The 16673-nt window shown below is 51.7% G+C and overlaps 1 protein-coding gene across 1 annotated transcript in view; it reads left to right on the plus strand.

The window, feature by feature from the left end:
- SLC71A1 (solute carrier family 71 member 1) overlaps window positions 1-16673 on the plus strand; it is a 294743-nt gene that overhangs the window by 197742 nt on the left and 80328 nt on the right. The window contains exon 7 of the mRNA XM_078644426.1: window positions 1911-2024. Within this exon, the coding sequence (XP_078500552.1) occupies window positions 1911-2024 (114 nt within the window). The remainder of the gene's footprint in view (window positions 1-1910; window positions 2025-16673) is intronic.

Below are 16673 nucleotides of genomic sequence, written 5' to 3' on the forward strand. Positions count from 1 at the left end.
GTTCTATAAAAAGTAAACTTTGAGAGCTGCGACTTGAGTCCAAAGTAATTTGCCATTGGAACCTATTAGTGTGGTTTGATGCCACCATATTCATGACGTTCCTGTAAGATCCTGTCTTAAGACATGGCAGCAAACTTTATGTGCAGTAGGTTGATACAGAACCAGAAGAACTCTAAACCAAGAGGAAGAATACTTAATTTTTTTTTTGATTTCAGGTCGGAATTTCTGCTAGCCCTGTGGTTTGAGAAATAGATGTCATGCTTTTTCAAAACTATCCTAGGGATTGGCAAAAGGGATCCAAGCACGGCACTGGAAAATACAAGATATTGTTAACCAACTTGTGTAGTTTTAAAAGAAACAAGATTTGCTGTGCACATTAGATCAAATTGCATTTATTTTCATACCTTCATTACATAACCTGTTACAAGTCCTGACATCACCTAATTTCGAGTTTATTGGAAACGTGCTGAGCAATGACATTTCAAGTATCATTTATTTGCCACAAGAGTCAGCGAGTCTTTTCATCATCATCAAGGTTTTATTCGACAGATTGTCATAAAAGCAGAATCCATTACATAAAATATCCAATAAAAGCGAGTCTTTTTAACTTACCTTTATTATACCAAGAACGAGGCTAATGCAGTTCTCAGAACAGGCCATAAAAGTGCGGCTGCTTTCCATCCTTGGAAGTCAGTGTCCCAGCGTTGATCCGGTTTATGATGGGACTGAAGTTAACATACTTGTTTATTTGTACGTCTTTGGCAAATCATTTTTGGCATACTGTTATTATGGAGTCTATATCCTGGGGGTTGTGCTGCTCGTGGTTCTTTCAGAGCAGGCCAAGGAGCCTATTATAATAGGCATCTTGGCTCGTTATCGGAGAACAAAATAAACTGTTGCTTCTAACCACATGATTGTTATTTCAATGATATTTAATGTGGTATTCTCTGCTTACTTTTATGAAGTACTACTCTGTGGACTATTGCAGGTGTTAATGAAAGGTTTAGCAGAGCAGCCTAGTGCCGTTAATTGCTGGAGAAATTCTGACCCTACATGCTTGCTAGTTGGGGGCTGCCATGAAAGTAGATATAAAAAGCAGTAAACAATGTGGTAAATGGTGATGAAAAAAGTTACAAGTGACTTTGAGTCACTGAATCTTTTGTTGTACACGGATTGACACTCTGTCCAACAAGGTCTCCAAATAGCTTTGGAAATACTTTACTTGATCCATGGCTATTGTGGTTTAGAACTCATTGTTGGAATGATTCGTTCTGGACCTGGGTAGTATTGCAGAAAATGCTAAAACAAGGGAATGAGTGGTACCGTTAAGTGTGGTCTATATAGTGTAGTGATTTCATAGTTTACCCTCTGATGTTTCACCTTAATACTCTCAAAGTTTCCTAAAACTCTAATCTGCATGTACCACAGGGTTTGGCGTTTTATGCAAGAAACATTTGACGTCTTTAATACTACTGTTGCCCCATCACTTGTGCGCCACCTTGCACCTCTATTCCCTTAGTTCTGTACTTTGTTCGGTAATCTGTTTCGGAGATGTGACATTGAAGTATATCATTCTGGAGGAGAAAATTATTGTATGCCTCACTGACATAATTTTCCTTGTGGCGTTCCAGATGAACAGCCAAAAAAGCCTCGTCGTCTTGCCTAAGCAAGAATTTGCTGTGCTGTACAACTTAACTGTATTGTGTAAAAGGTCCATTTAGAGATGTACTATAGTCGATCAACCCTTGTTCTCCAGCCATTAGGAAATAAATGTGAATTATTTTAAACAAAACAATGATAGACTTGTATATGCCCTAAAAATGGTTTTGGGACATTCCAGATAAGAAATTAGTGATGTTTTTTTCACATTCTGCATTGTGATTTTTGAACTTTCTGTATTTCTTTTTCAGTCTTTAAAGAAAGTTGGCCAAGATCCTATTGTACTTCTCATTTGCATAACGGTTTTCCTCTCCTACCTTCCTGAGGCGGGACAGTATTCCAGTTTCTTCCTGTATCTCAGACAGGTAACCTTCTGTGTTACTGCTTTTGTATGTATTTAATCAATGAAGAAATTATCAGTTAGTAGAGTTCTCTAGTGTGTTGGTATTTGCACTATTTCTGGAGTGTTCGTCAAGAGGTTCGGATCCATGCCAGAGTTTCAGGATATAGTAATAACATCCATTTATATACTGTGAATTTAAATAGAACTCAGGCATTTACTTATTTTACAAAGGAGGTTTATAACTAAAAGGGTTATAGTCATGGGTTCTTATACAAAAAGATTTGAAGGAACTGAAGCAAAACTAGTTGGTTTAGGCAGAAAAGTCCCCATTCTAAATTTCCTCTGGAATGTATATGATGCCTTTGTAAATATAGAAAACTCTATAAGGGTTTGGAAATGTATCCACCTGCACTCCAGAGACATCTCTTTCCCAAAGTTGTGAGGATTTTGAAGGTTTTCAAAGGCTAACCATAATACAGTAGGCACATAACATTTTAGATGTGTAGCTAAGTAGGCTGACTGTGGGCTCAACAAACCCTTATATTACAAAGTTGCTTTCAATTTTAATTGTCGCATGGGTATCATGTGCTGCGGTTTATCTCTGATGTCAGCAATTCATGATGCTTCATTTTTAAGATGTTGCTGACTGTTCATCTGGTTTTGCGAAGCCAAAGTAGGAGCTATCGCAGTAGTGCAGTCTAGTGGAGATAAGAGTTCCTGGCACTATGCGGCACTAAGTTGGGGAAAAATTGGCAGCACCTACCACAGAATGCTGTAATTGTATTTGCAAGCCTTGACACCTTCATTGACCTGGGTTCACATGGGCAGATTTTCATCTGTTGGATTTGAAAGATCTTTGACTACCTGGGAAGGAGATTTCACTGGCAACTTTCACCAGGCCAAACAAACTCCAAGTCCGTAGGTGAAAACAAATCCTGCGGCATCCACAACTAATGTCTTAGAAGACAGATCTCCATGATGGTAGCATAAGGTCAGTTGTAAGCAGTTTAAAAGAAAATGCTTATCTTTCTCATATGTAAAAAATCAAATGCCTTCATTCTTCAGTCTGGTTAACAGGCAGGTTTATACATTGAGGAGTGTCCGGAGGGGCATCACGCATTAAACAGTGTTCAAATGACATGAAAACGGCAGACAGAGTTGGTTGCACACTCGGGCACCATCTTGTTCACTCCCAGTCAGCCCATAAGAATGACTGTCTAAATTACCCCCAGTGCCAAATGCTACCAAAGATTGAGACGTATTATGGTAAGGTTACAAGTGTCATCTGATATCTGGCAATGTACTTGAAATACATATTGCACAACTCATAATGTCCTTTTATCCGATCCAAAACCCTCTTAGTCTGAAAGAATATACACAGTGAGTGAGAACATCCATGTACTGCATAATTACTCTTCAACAGCTTGGCAGCTGAGGCAGATTGTAGATTGGGCAGTAGTTGATTAGTTCCTTAGTATACGTTACCAATCCAATTACTTAGCTTAGTAGAAATCTGTGTTTGCTTAATTGTAGGTGCCATTGAATACTGCCCATGTGTGGAGCTGCCTCCATTCGGACAGTAGCACATAACATCCGAACTTTCAATATCAAGTGCTTCTAGTTCTCAAGTACCATTAAAACTTAAAGCGAGCAAGGACTTCCATTTGAGCAGATTTCAGCCATCTGTATTTTCCAAGTATTTAGCATATATTGAGAACTCTGAATAGTCTTGCATTTCTAATGCCAATCAGTGTGTCTCTCCTCTCGACACCGCTTTTTGTGTTGGAGAGCAAGTCTAGCTCTTCTCCAATTAGCAGGCGGAAATTGTTCAGGACTTTCTTGGACATAGACTGGAAATTAATCTGCAACCTTTCAGCAAAACTTATGGAGGGGTTTTCTGAAATCTCAAATTTTGGAGGGCAAGATAGGACCATGGGAAGGCAAGTCAGAATAGTCATAAAAGGATTTCAACTACTGCGATGTACTACTAGGTGTTCACTTTAATAGTTAGAACTTGCAGTAGATTGGCTCTTTCTGTTAATTAGGCTTGACCCAGGTGGATCTTGTTACTGGGATCCCTGTGTATAGTCATAATCAAGTGAATAGTCACGCCCATGTGCAGGGACCCCGGAGCAATCAAAAATAGTCTCTTAAGTTGTCTTCTTCTGCAGACCTGCATAGACACTTAGGAGAAAATCAAGACAAATAATGCAGCCTAAACTACAAGGCTACATTCGCCAGCACTTCATCATGAAGTGAAAAGGATAGCCAAATAAAATCAAATTTTATACATTTTGCCAAGTTACACACAGAGAGAAACTCCCCTTCACACAAATCCTTTGAAATGATAGAGAGGAAGAGTTGGACAGTGCTGGACCCGGCCTCGTGGCGTGGTCCTACCCCTCCCGCATGGCGGGCCCCGGACGACATCGGCCCCCCCATCCAGCCCGGGTCGGCCTCGGGCACACCTCTGCACGCCCTCCAAACCACCAGATCCGCCACCCGGCTGCCCACAACCACTGACACGGCACACTCAGGCCGCCCCAGCATTACCGGTCCGGTGCCCACCCCGGACCCACATTCCAGGCCCAACGCCATCTTGGGCCCATCACGTCACAGACACGTGGTCCCGGACCAGCCGCGGCCACGGACCCAGCGAGCCCGCCATCGAGGCACCAAGAACCCTCCGGGTGGTAGAGCGGCCACTCAACCAGAGACAAGGAGAGGGGAGTTTCGATGGCTCTCCAACCGTCCCCGGATGCCTGGTTTCGATCGACCTCCGGCCTCCCTGAGTGCTGGCCCCACCCCCTGCTTGGTGTCTGGACACCATCATCCCGGCCCCTCTGACCCCCAGGCTAGAGGGTCCGGACATCAAAGGACTCCAGACCTATATATCTGGGCCAGCCCCGGAGTAGGACGGCAGTTGTATCCCGGAGTCGAGAAGCCCTGCTGACGCTGTCGCGTCTGACCCTGAGACGAACTCCCCTTGCTGCTCTACCTGGAACCTGCTGGCGCTGCCGCGGTCCATCTTCGCTTTAACTACCTTGGAGCCTGCTGGCGCTGCCGCGGTCCATCTTTGCTGTAACCATCTCGGAACCTGCTGGCGCTGCCGCGGTCCACACTCGCTGAACCATCTTGGAACCTGCTGGCGCTGCCGCGGTCCACACTCGCTGAACCATCTTGGAACCTGCTGGCGCTGCCGCGGTCCACACTCGCTGAATCATCTTGGAACCTGCTGGCGCTGCCGCGGTCCACAATCGCTGAACCATCTTGGAACCTGCTGGCGCTGCCGCGGTCCACACTCGCTGAATCATCTTGGAACCTGCTGGCGCTGCCGCGGTCCACACTCGCTGAACCATCTTGGAGCCTGCTGGCGCTGCCGCGGCCCAACCTTCCGGAACCCCCCAGCTCGAGGATTGAGAGCTGTGCGTAGGGTCTCCTTGCAACCGACCATCTATAAGACTGTCCCGCTACCTTGCCACGAGACTTTCCAGATCTCGGGATCTGCTGTATATATTGAAACGATTCTTATTGCCCGATAAAGATTGAAAACTCTATCTACGTGTGGTGTATATTTGTAGTGGTGTGGTTACTCTGTTGTACGATTCTAGGAGAGGGCCCTCCCGTCGGAGGCCTCTCGACATCGCTCGGTCCCTTCTCTGAAGGAGGGGTAGACCTAGGGGTGGTCAGTCAGACACCTTCTGCCTCCCCCGGGTTTGCCTTTCTAACAGACAGACAAGCCCCATAGGCTGCCATTATGTATCTGGAAAAGGGATACCGTGCCTTTAAGGAAACTTTCCAGAACTCTCTTGGAATCCCAGAATGCACAGCAACTCCCTCCACTTTCAGTTCTTTTTTCCGGCTCCTGCTAGCAGGACCCTGGAGCATTAGCTCTACATTTTTGAGCGTTTTTATTCACTTTTAGTGATTATTTCTGGTTTTTTGCAGCTTCCCTCGACGTCTTTGGCCTTTATCTACATTCTGCTGTGTTTTTTGGCAGAATTTCTGCTGTTTTCTTGTCTTTATGCTGTTTCTTTCTGACAAGGGCTTTGCCTGCAGTTGTAATAAAGACCAAAGCTGAAGCTCACAGTGTTTGTATTCTGTGCTTACCCGTGTCTTATGTCTTTGACACCTGTCTTCTCTGTCAATTCTTTTCCAGGAGGCTTCGGCTCCCAGGTTTGGAGCAGCGAAGTTTGAAGGCATCCTCTTCAGCCTCTGGGTAAGGAGAGGGTAGGACCTCTTCCGAGTCCCATGCTGTGCCCTCTGGGGTTCTCCCCAGTAGGAAAGCGTCTGGAAAAATGACGCGGTTCTGGTCAGCGTCGAGGGCGGCGACATCGAGGGCAGGTATGCTCTCCGTCAACCCAGGACTCCGGTCGACGTGATGCTAAAGGTCGACGTCTAGGAGTAGCCCTGGAGGACCATGACGTTGTGGTGAGTGTCGACGTGATGCTCGACCTCGAAGAGCGGTGATGCTCGACGTCGAAGAGCGGTGATGCTCGACGTCGAAGAGCGGTGATGCTCGACGTCGAAGAGCGGTGATGCTCGACCTCGAAGAGCGGTGATGCTCGACGTCGAAGAGCGGTGATGCTCGACGTCGAAGAGCGGTGATGCTCGACGTCGAAGAGCGGTGATGCTCGACGTCGAAGAGCGGTGATGCTCGACGTCGAAGAGCGGTGATGCTCGACGTCGAAGAGCGGTGATGCTCGACGTCGAAGAGCGGTGATGCTCGACGTCGAAGAGCGGTGATGCTCGACGTCGAAGAGCGGTGATGCTCGACGTCGAAGAGCGGTGATGCTCGACGTCGAAGAGCGGTGATGCTCGACGTCGAAGAGCGGTGATGCTCGACGTCGAAGAGCGGTGATGCTCGACGTCGAAGAGCGGTGATGCTCGACGTCGAAGAGCGGTGATGCTCGACGTCGAAGAGCGGTGATGCTCGACGTCGAGGGGCAGCTCAATGCCGAGGAGCGGTGATGCTCGTCGTCGAGGAGCGGTGATGCTCGTCGTCGAGGAGCGGTGATGCTCGACGTCGAGGAGCGGTGATGCTCGACGTCGAGGAGCGGTGATGCTCGACGTCGAGGAGCGGTGATGCTCGACATCGAGGGGCAGCTCAATGCCGAGGAGCGGTGATGCTCGACGTCGAAGAGCGGTGATGCTCGACGTCGAAGGGCAGCTCAATGCCGAGGAGCGGTGATGCTCGTCGTCGAAGAGCGGTGATGCTCGTCGTCGAGGAGCGGTGATGCTCGTCGTCGAGGAGCGGTGATGCTCGTCGTCGAGGAGCGGTGATGCTCGTCGTCGAGGAGCGGTGATGCTCGTCGTCGAGGAGCGGTGATGCTCGTCGTCGAGGAGCGGTGATGCTCGTCGTCGAGGAGCGGTGATGCTCGACGTCGAAGAGCGGTGATGCTCGTCGTCGAAGAGCGGTGATGCTCGACGTCGAAGAGCGGTGATGCTCGACGTCGAAGAGCGGTGATGCTCGACGTCGAAGAGCGGTGATGCTCGACGTCGAAGAGCGGTGATGCTCGACGTCGAAGAGCGGTGATGCTCGACGTCGAAGAGCGGTGATGCTCGACGTCGAAGAGCGGTGATGCTCGACGTCGAAGAGCGGTGATGCTCGACGTCGAAGAGCGGTGATGCTCGACATCGAGGGGCAGCTCAATGCCGAGGAGCGGTGATGCTCGACGTCGAAGAGCGGTGATGCTAGACGTCGAGGGGAAGCTCAACGCCAAGGAGCAGTGGTGTTTGACGTCTAGGTGCAGTATAATGCTCGACGTCGAGGAGAGGTGATGCTTGACGTCGAAGGGCGCTGATGCTTGACGTCGAGGGGCGCTGATGCTTGACGTCGAGGGGCGCTGATGCTTGACGTCGAGGGGCGCTGATGCTTGACGTCGAGGGGCGCTGATGCTAGACGTCGAGGGGAAGCTCAACGCCAAGGAGCAGTGGTGTTTGACGTCTAGGTGCAGTATAATGCTCGACGTCGAGGAGAGGTGATGCTCGACGTCGAGGGGAAGCTCAACGCCAAGGAGCAGTGGTGTTTGACGTCTAGGTGCAGTATAATGCTCGACGTCGAGGAGAGGTGATGCTTGACGTCGAAGGGCGCTGATGCTTGACGTCGAAGGGCGCTGATGCTTGACGTCGAGGGGCGCTGATGCTTGACGTCGAGGGGCGCTGATGCTTGACGTCGAGGGGCGCTGATGCTTGACGTCGAGGGGCGCTGATGCTTGACGTCGAGGGGCGCTGATGCTTGACGTCGAGGGGCGCTGATGCTAGACGTCGAGGGGAAGCTCAACGCCAAGGAGCAGTGGTGTTTGACGTCTAGGTGCAGTATAATGCTCGACGTCGAGGAGAGGTGATGCTTGACGTCGAAGGGCGCTGATGCTTGACGTCGAAGGGCGCTGATGCTTGACGTCGAAGGGCGCTGATGCTTGACGTCGAGGGGCGCTGATGCTTGACGTCGAGGGGCGCTGATGCTTGACGTCGAGGGGCGCTGATGCTTGACGTCGAGGGGCGCTGATGCTAGACGTCGAGGGGAAGCTCAACGCCAAGGAGCAGTGGTGTTTGACGTCTAGGTGCAGTATAATGCTCGACGTCGAGGAGAGGTGATGCTTGACGTCGAAGGGCGCTGATGCTTGACGTCGAAGGGCGCTGATGCTTGACGTCGAAGGGCGCTGATGCTTGACGTCGAGGGGCGCTGATGCTTGACGTCGAGGGGCGCTGATGCTTGACGTCGAGGGGCGCTGATGCTTGACGTCGAGGGGCGCTGATGCTTGACGTCGAGGGGCGCTGATGCTTGACGTCGAGGGGCGCTGATGCTTGACGTCGAGGGGCGCTGATGCTTGACGTCGAGGGGCGCTGATGCTAGACGTCGAGGGGAAGCTCAACGCCAAGGAGCAGTGGTGTTTGACGTCTAGGTGCAGTATAATGCTCGACGTCGAGGAGAGGTGATGCTTGACGTCGAAGGGCGCTGATGCTTGACGTCGAAGGGCGCTGATGCTTGACGTCGAAGGGCGCTGATGCTTGACGTCGAGGGGCGCTGATGCTTGACGTCGAGGGGCGCTGATGCTTGACGTCGAGGGGCGCTGATGCTTGACGTCGAGGGGCGCTGATGCTAGACGTCGAGGGGAAGCTCAACGCCAAGGAGCAGTGGTGTTTGACGTCTAGGTGCAGTATAATGCTCGACGTCGAGGAGAGGTGATGCTTGACGTCGAAGGGCGCTGATGCTTGACGTCGAAGGGCGCTGATGCTTGACGTCGAGGGGAGCTGATGCTTGACGTCGAGGGGCGCTGATGCTTGACGTCGAGGGGCGCTGATGCTTGACGTCGAGGGGCGCTGATGCTTGACGTCGAGGGGCGCTGATGCTTGACGTCGAGGGGCGCTGATGCTTGACGTCGAGGGGCGCTGATGCTTGACGTCGAGGGGCGCTGATGCTTGACGTCGAGGGGCGCTGATGCTTGACGTCGAGGGGCGCTGATGCTTGACGTCGAGGGGCGCTGATGCTTGACGTCGAGGGGCGCTGATGCTTGACGTCGAGGGGCGCTGATGCTTGACGTCGAGGGGCGCTGATGCTTGACGTCGAGGGGCGCTGATGCTCGACGTCGAGGGGCAGTGGTGCTCGACGTCGAGGAGCAGTGGTGCTCGACGTCGAGGAGCAGTGGTGCTCGACGTCGAGGAGCAGTGGTGCTCGAAGTGAAGTCGACTGGAGACCGTAGAGACGTTTTGACGTTGTGGCAATGTCGTAGAGACAGTCAATGCCTTAGTGATGGTGACATCGTAGTGACGACGTCATGGGTTACCGCCGCGGTGTCATTACCAGCGGCGGAGACTTTGGGTCCCCGGCAACGTCGCCTCTCGATGCCGAGCAGTGGATCAGCGTCGAGGAACCCTTCTGATGGGGAGCCCGAGGCTATTTACCACTCATAAGCGAGGGACGTTGATCCCTTTGCCTAGTTTTGAGTATTTGCATACCCACTCATCGTCTAGGTCGCCCCCTGCTCTGCCCCCACTGGTGATACCACCGGGGATGCCTCGGAATTCTCTCCACCGCCTCAGGGGCCTTTGGCTCCTCTGTCGAGACCCCCCGTGGCACCTGGATGACCTGGAACGAGATCTCATTTTGGGGCGTTGGTCGCATGGGCTCTGTTGTCTTCCATTAGGTTTGGACATCACCGTTATGGAAGGTCTCGGTTCAGGCATGCCAGAAATGCATCTTCCATGAGTGCGGGGAGGTGCTCTCCTACTCTTAAAAATGTCCTTCCTAGTGGGTTGTTCACTGGTTGGCGGTACTTAACTTTCGTCCACTGCCACCTGCCAGGAGATTCTGGCTTCAAACCTACTCCTGACTTTGTCACAGGGGTGACGGAATACAAACAGCATGCTGTGGCCCGCTTTTGCTGGGTCGTTGTGATAGATCCCTGTGTGGGTCTATTCTTTCTTCACCAATTTGTGGAGCTCCTGCCGAGAGACAGGAGGGAAGCCTTACAAGAGATAGTGGGCCTGATGGTTTCAGATCTAATCATCGGCAATGGATATTTTTCTCCTGGCAACCCCCTGATATTGCCATGGTTTTTGTTCTTCGGGGACATACTTGTATTCGTCTGACATCTCTGCAGCCTGCGGCAACAGCAGTGTGCTTCTGAATCTCCTGCTCTTTGGGCAACCCTTTGGCTTCCATACGGGTAGTGAGTAGTCCGCATGAAGTCTGATTCGGAGACTTTTGAAGGCTGTAGTTTTGGGGAAGCGTGGAGAACGGCTTAAGGCCTTCCGCCCTTTCTAGCGGCGTTTTTCCTCCCAGAATTTGTCTGTGGTCCCGGGCCTCCGAACGGCTTACGGCCTTCCGCCCTTTCTAGCGGCGTTTTTTCTCCCAGAATTTGTCTGTGGTCCCTGGCCTCCATTGAATAATTCACAAGTATAATGTGCGCAGTGGATACGCGGGAGAGCTCGATGCTCCTCGGCGAACAAAGTCCCTGCCGGGTCTAAGCCCAGAGGAGTTACTTCCCCCTCGTCCGTAACCCGCTCCGGTGGGGGTAAGCCTACAAGTTACTGGCAGAATGAAAAAAAAAAAAATATTCATGTCTAGTGGGTGCTGAATATTGTTTGCAATGGATACAGTCTTCGTCTTGTCAGCCCGCCTCCAGCAATTCCACCGGTTCATTCGCAGTTCCAACTGCGCGAACTCCAAGCGGAGGCCAATACCCTGTTAAGAAAAAGGGCGATAGAAGACGTCCCTCTGTCTCAAAGGGGAAAGGGTCTTTACTCAGGGTTCTTCCTGGTACGCAAGAAGGCCAAGAACGAGTTCAGGCCCATTCTGGATTTGCGACAAGCAAGCAAATGGATTCGCAGAGAGAAGTTTTGCATGCTGCCTTTGAACAAGATTTATCCTCAGCTGCAAAGAGGAGACTGGCTTGGCGTAATAGATCTGCAGAATGCATACTTCCATGTGCCCATTGCACGGAAACAGCGGAAGTCCCTGCGATTCCTAGTCGGCGCCAATCACTATCAGTACACCGTACTACCGTTTGGACTGAAGTCTGCACCCAGGACTTTTTCAAAATGCATGGCAGGGGTGGCAGCGCACCTGAGAAAGAACGAGGTTTTTGTCTACCCGTACCTGGACGGCTGGTTGATCAAAGCCTCAACCTTCCAGGAAGCGCAATTGCACTTCAACAGGACGGTCGTTCTGCTGAACAAGCTGGGGTTGCACATGAACATGTCCAAGTCTGTTCCGACTCCTGTCCAGTGCCTACAGTACTTGGGGGCCTCCATCGATACTCTTTCAGCAAGCGTGTCTCCTTCAAAGGAGGCCGGTGTCTTTTCTACTGGGGTCGATGGCCTCTGGCATCTTCCTCACGCCAAACGCACGCCTCCACATGAGGGTGCTGCAGGAATGTCTGGAGTATCAGTGGGACCAGAAGCGGGGGATATGGGACGATAGGATCCGGCTGTTCCTTCACGCTCAACAGTCCCTGAGTTGGTGGTGCTTGTGAGAAGTTGGCCTGATATACAGTGCTCACTATTCTTGTGATCACTATGTATCAGTCCAAACAACCCTTATTGATGATTGGTTGTAAGTCAACCTTATAGACCAGCTATCCTAGTAGCATGGATACGAGCAGTCTAAGGCTAAGACTCTAGAGGGCGTGTTAAGCCAGCTGTTTTACCATCATATTACCCCTTGAACACCAAGTGAAAGGACACCACACAAGTTGTTATGAAAATAAACAGATATTTATTTATAACAAGTCTACCCTGAACTCTTTATGAGTCAGGGAGCTAAGCACACAACAAAACTCTTACGAAAATACTTTAAGTTGCACAATTTACACAAATGCCCTAGGGGCACGAAAAACCATATACTCAGTAAGTGGAATGCGAACTTGCTAGCAGGTAAGTAATACTTTTCTAGACTCAGGAATCGCTAGGCCTACAATTCTAAACACTGGGATTAGATGCAGGAGGCCTGTGGACGTCGTGTGCAGAGTGGGAACTCTCACGCGTAAGGCGGGAAAAAGTCTATGGAGGCTAGCAGTTGCAAAGTTACTGTTCTCGGGCGAACCCGACTAGGTGGGTCGAAAACAAGAGTGGATCCGAACACTTAGGGTGTTGGACTATGCTGGAGCACCGGAGTACTCAGGTTACCTAGCCCAGGGGCTGCGGCTGCATAGGGTTGAAGTTGCGTCGGAAACCCTCGTTGAAGATCCAGGAGCCTGAAGAAAGAAGTTGCTGGCAGGCGGCCAGTGAAGACGTTCGTGGTGATCCAAGCCTGGATCAGGGAAGAAGAAACCTGTAAGCAGAGGGGACCAAGTTCTGAATCACTAGCCAGTGATTTGAGTGGGCACCAGGATGGCACCGGACGAAGTCACCTCAGCCAGGTGAGTGGGCGCTGCTGGGCTCTGCAGTCTCTCGGACCAGGAGGCGTTGTCGGCGACCAGGATGGAGGTGCGAGCTGTCCCACGAAGGTACTTGCTGTCGACGTCGCTGGACCCAGGATTGGGCAACAAGTCTTGGCAAATGCAAGGCCCACGCGGTGGACCTAAAATGGCGTCTTGAGTGGACCAGGAGGGTCCAGGGTGCTCCTCTTTTGGAGGGGAGCAAGGGCTAGTCTGGAGCAACCAGACCAGCAGTGGTTGTCGTCGTGGAGCGTCGTGAGAGGGCCACTAGCCAACGGGCAAGCGACCTGGACAACGCGGTTGGCAGCAAAGAGCAGAAGGGCCCCACGCAGATCTCGTGGATGCAGGGGGGCTGAACTTCGGTGCTGGAGCTGCTCAGGGTCGGGGCTTCTCTTACCCCAAAGCACTCGGTCGAGGGTCACTCGGTGGTCGTGCTGGACAAGCGTCGTGCAGTTCTGAAGATGGCCGGTCCCTCGAGGTCTCGTCACACCCATGGATCACAGCTGGGCTGATGATGTAGGTTGAGGTCAGAGGTGCCAGGGAAGCCGGTTCTTGTCGTGCTGGAGCAGTCTTGATCCGGAGGAGAGACTGGCAACAAACCGCGATGCTTGGTTGGTGCCTGCTACTGCAGGGTGACTACTCCTTAGTCACAAGGGAGAATCTTGGGAAGAAGTCTTGAGTTCCTTTCGTGGAAAGTAGTTTCAGGATTCAAAGATGATCTGATTTGGAAGGGGGCCAGTTCCTACCTTTATCCTGCAAAAAGGGGCTGGCACGCGACTAAGTCCTGCCCTATGGGTGGGACTAGGAGGGGAGTTGTGAGAAGTTGGCCTGATGTGCAGTGCTCACTATTCTAGTGATCACTATATATCAGTCCAAACAACCCTTATTGATGATTGGTTGTAAGTCAACCTTATAGACCAGCTATCCTAGTAGCATGGATACGAGCAGTCTAAGGCTAAGACTCTAGAGGGCGTGTTAAGCCAGCTGTTTTACCATCACATTACCCCTTGAACACCCAGTGAAAGGACACCACACAAGTGTTATGAAAATAAACAATGTATTTATTAGAATCACAACAACCCTGTACTCTTTATGAGGACAGGGTGCTAGGCACACAACAAAACTCTTACGAAAATACTTAAGTTAGCACGGTATACACAAATGCCCGAGGGGCACGAAAAACCATATACTTTAAAAGTGGAATGCGAAATTACTAGCAGGTAAGTACAGTACTAATAGGCTTTGGAATCGCTAGGACTTGACTAGGGAATCGTTAGATTACTTCTAGGAGGCCCAGGGGACTCGGGTGCAGAGTGTGCACTCTCACGCGGGATGCGGGACAAAGTCTATGGAAGCTAGTAACGCTAAAGTTAGTGTTCACGGGCGAACCCGACCTGGCAGGGAGAAAACGACAGTGGATCCTGACCCTTGGATAGTGAGGCTATACTGGGGCACCGAAATGCCGAAGTTACCTAGCCCAGGGGCTGCAGCTGCATAGGTCTCAAAAGACGTCGGGAATCCTCGTTGCCGGACCAGGAGCCTGGAAGAAAGATGCTGGCAGGCGACCAGTGAAGATAGTTCGAGTTGATCCAAGCCTGGATCTGGAAGATGGATGACACCTGAAAGCAGAGGGGACCAAGTTCGTGACTACTAGCCAGTAGTCAGTGGGCACCAGGAGGGCACCGGATGGTAGTCACCTCGACTAGGTGAGTGGGCGACGCTGGCTCTGCAGATCTCACGGACCAGGAGGCGTTGTCGGCGACCAGGATGGAGAGGCGAGCTGTCCCACGATGGATGAAGCTGTCGGCGTCGAAGACCCCAGGATTGGGCAACAAAGCCTTGGCTAATTCAAGCCCACGCGGTGGACTCAAAATGGCGTCTTGAGTGGACCAGGAGGGTCCGGGGTGCTCCTCTTCTGGAAGGGAGCAAGGGCCAGTCTGAAGCAACCAGACCAGCAGCAGTGATGTCGTCTGGCGTCGTTCAGAAGGCCACAAGCCAGCGGGCTAGTAGCCAAACAACGCGGTGAGCAGCAAAAAGCAGAAGGGCCCCACGCCGATCGTGGAGATGCTGGGGGGGCTACTCTTCGGTGCTGGAGCTGCTCAGGGTCGGGGCTTCTCGGACCCCAAAGCACTCGCCAGGAAATTACTCGGTGGGCTTGCTGTGCAGAAGTCGTGCAGTCTTGGCAATAGTCGGTCCCTTGAGGTCTCGTCGCACTCACGGTTCTCAGCTTGGCTGTAGAGGTGAGTAGAGGTCGGAGGTGCCAGGGAAGCCGGGTCTTGTCGAGCTGGGCAGTCGGATTCCGGAGGAAGGACTTACAGCAGACCGCAGTGTTCTTGCGATGGTGCCTGCGGATGCAGGGTGACTACTCCTTAGTCACAAGGGAGAATCTTGAAGAAGGAAATCTTGAAGTCCTTTCGTAGAAAGTCGTGTCTTGATTCCAAAGATGATCTAATTTGGAAGGGGGCCTGCTCCTACCTTTATCTGGGGAAAAGGGGGCTGGCACGCGACTAGGTCCTGCCCTATGGGTGGGACCAGGAGGGGGGTGGTTACACCCACTTCCTTGGCGGGCTTTTCCCCAGCTCAGGGTCTGGAGTGTCCCTGGAACTGGTTCAAGCCGGCCTATGCATAGTGAGCACCGGGGTGCCACTTGCAGTCACCTTCCTCTGAAGCCCTGCCTACCTAGGATACACAAAATCCTGTCTGGGACGGTGCTGGCACCGCCCCTGGCAGGAAACCCTTTGTCCTTATCTCCTGCTCTGGGAGGACTCCCAGCAGCAGGAGGGCAGACTTGTGTCTCGGTGGCAGCATCCATTTTGTGGAGCTGAGGCTCTGTTTGACTTTAACCGGGGTTAGGGGTTACATACATGTCGTGTCCCTCTAGAAGGGTTGAATGCTAACCCCGTCGCCAGAATTGGCGAGGGGTTAGTATTCCAATTCGTATGACACCTTACTCGACATGTTTTGATAAAGCGATACCAGAGTTGGCATATAACCGCGAGGATTATAATGCACTTAAGAGTATATGGTATGCGATATCATGGAAACGGCTAAGGGATAGATCCCGAAAGCCGCAGACAGGCTCAGCTCATGCCAGAGCACCATCTCACACGATTCCAAGCACTCTGCCTTCAGGATTGTTAAGGCCTGCCATAGGAGTGACTGATAGATCTGTGTGTCCATTTTAGGGTTAGATATAGGTATACTATATCTAAAGCAAAGGGTGAGTACACCCCTTGCCCCAGCTGTCGTGCAGCCAGTTGTGTCAGTTTAGTTAGTCAGCCCAGGGGTGGCATAATACATGCTTCAGCCCCTGGGAGACTTCTGGGTACACCTCAGCCCTGGGTACAGGGACTTGGAGAGGGCCCAGTGCCAATTCAGTACCTGAGTACAATTTGGAGAGAGAGAACAGCTAGGCTGTGGGTCTGATTAGCAGGCCCACAGCCAGGGAAAGTCGTAAACCAGTGCAGCAAAAAGCAAAAATCTGGGTGATCATAGGATTGCAGACCCTACTCTCCTGCAGGGGTGGTTACACCCCTCTCCTTTGGCGGGCTTTCCCCAGGCCAGGGGCTGGAGTGCCCCTGGAACTGGTTCCAGCCGGCCTATGCACAGTGAGCACCGGGGTGCCACTTGCAGTCACCTTCCTCTAAAGCCCTGCCTACCTAGGATACACAAAATCCTGTCTGGGACGGTGCTGGCACCGCCCCTGGCAGGAAACCCTTTGTCCTTGCCTCCTGGGCTGGGAGGACTCCCAGCAGCAGGAGGGCAGACTTGTGTCTCGGTGGCAGCATCCA

The sequence above is a fragment of the Lissotriton helveticus genome, chromosome 1_1, assembly GCF_964261635.1.
Source record: "Lissotriton helveticus chromosome 1_1, aLisHel1.1, whole genome shotgun sequence".
In the NCBI taxonomy this organism is placed as follows: domain Eukaryota; kingdom Metazoa; phylum Chordata; class Amphibia; order Caudata; family Salamandridae; genus Lissotriton; species Lissotriton helveticus.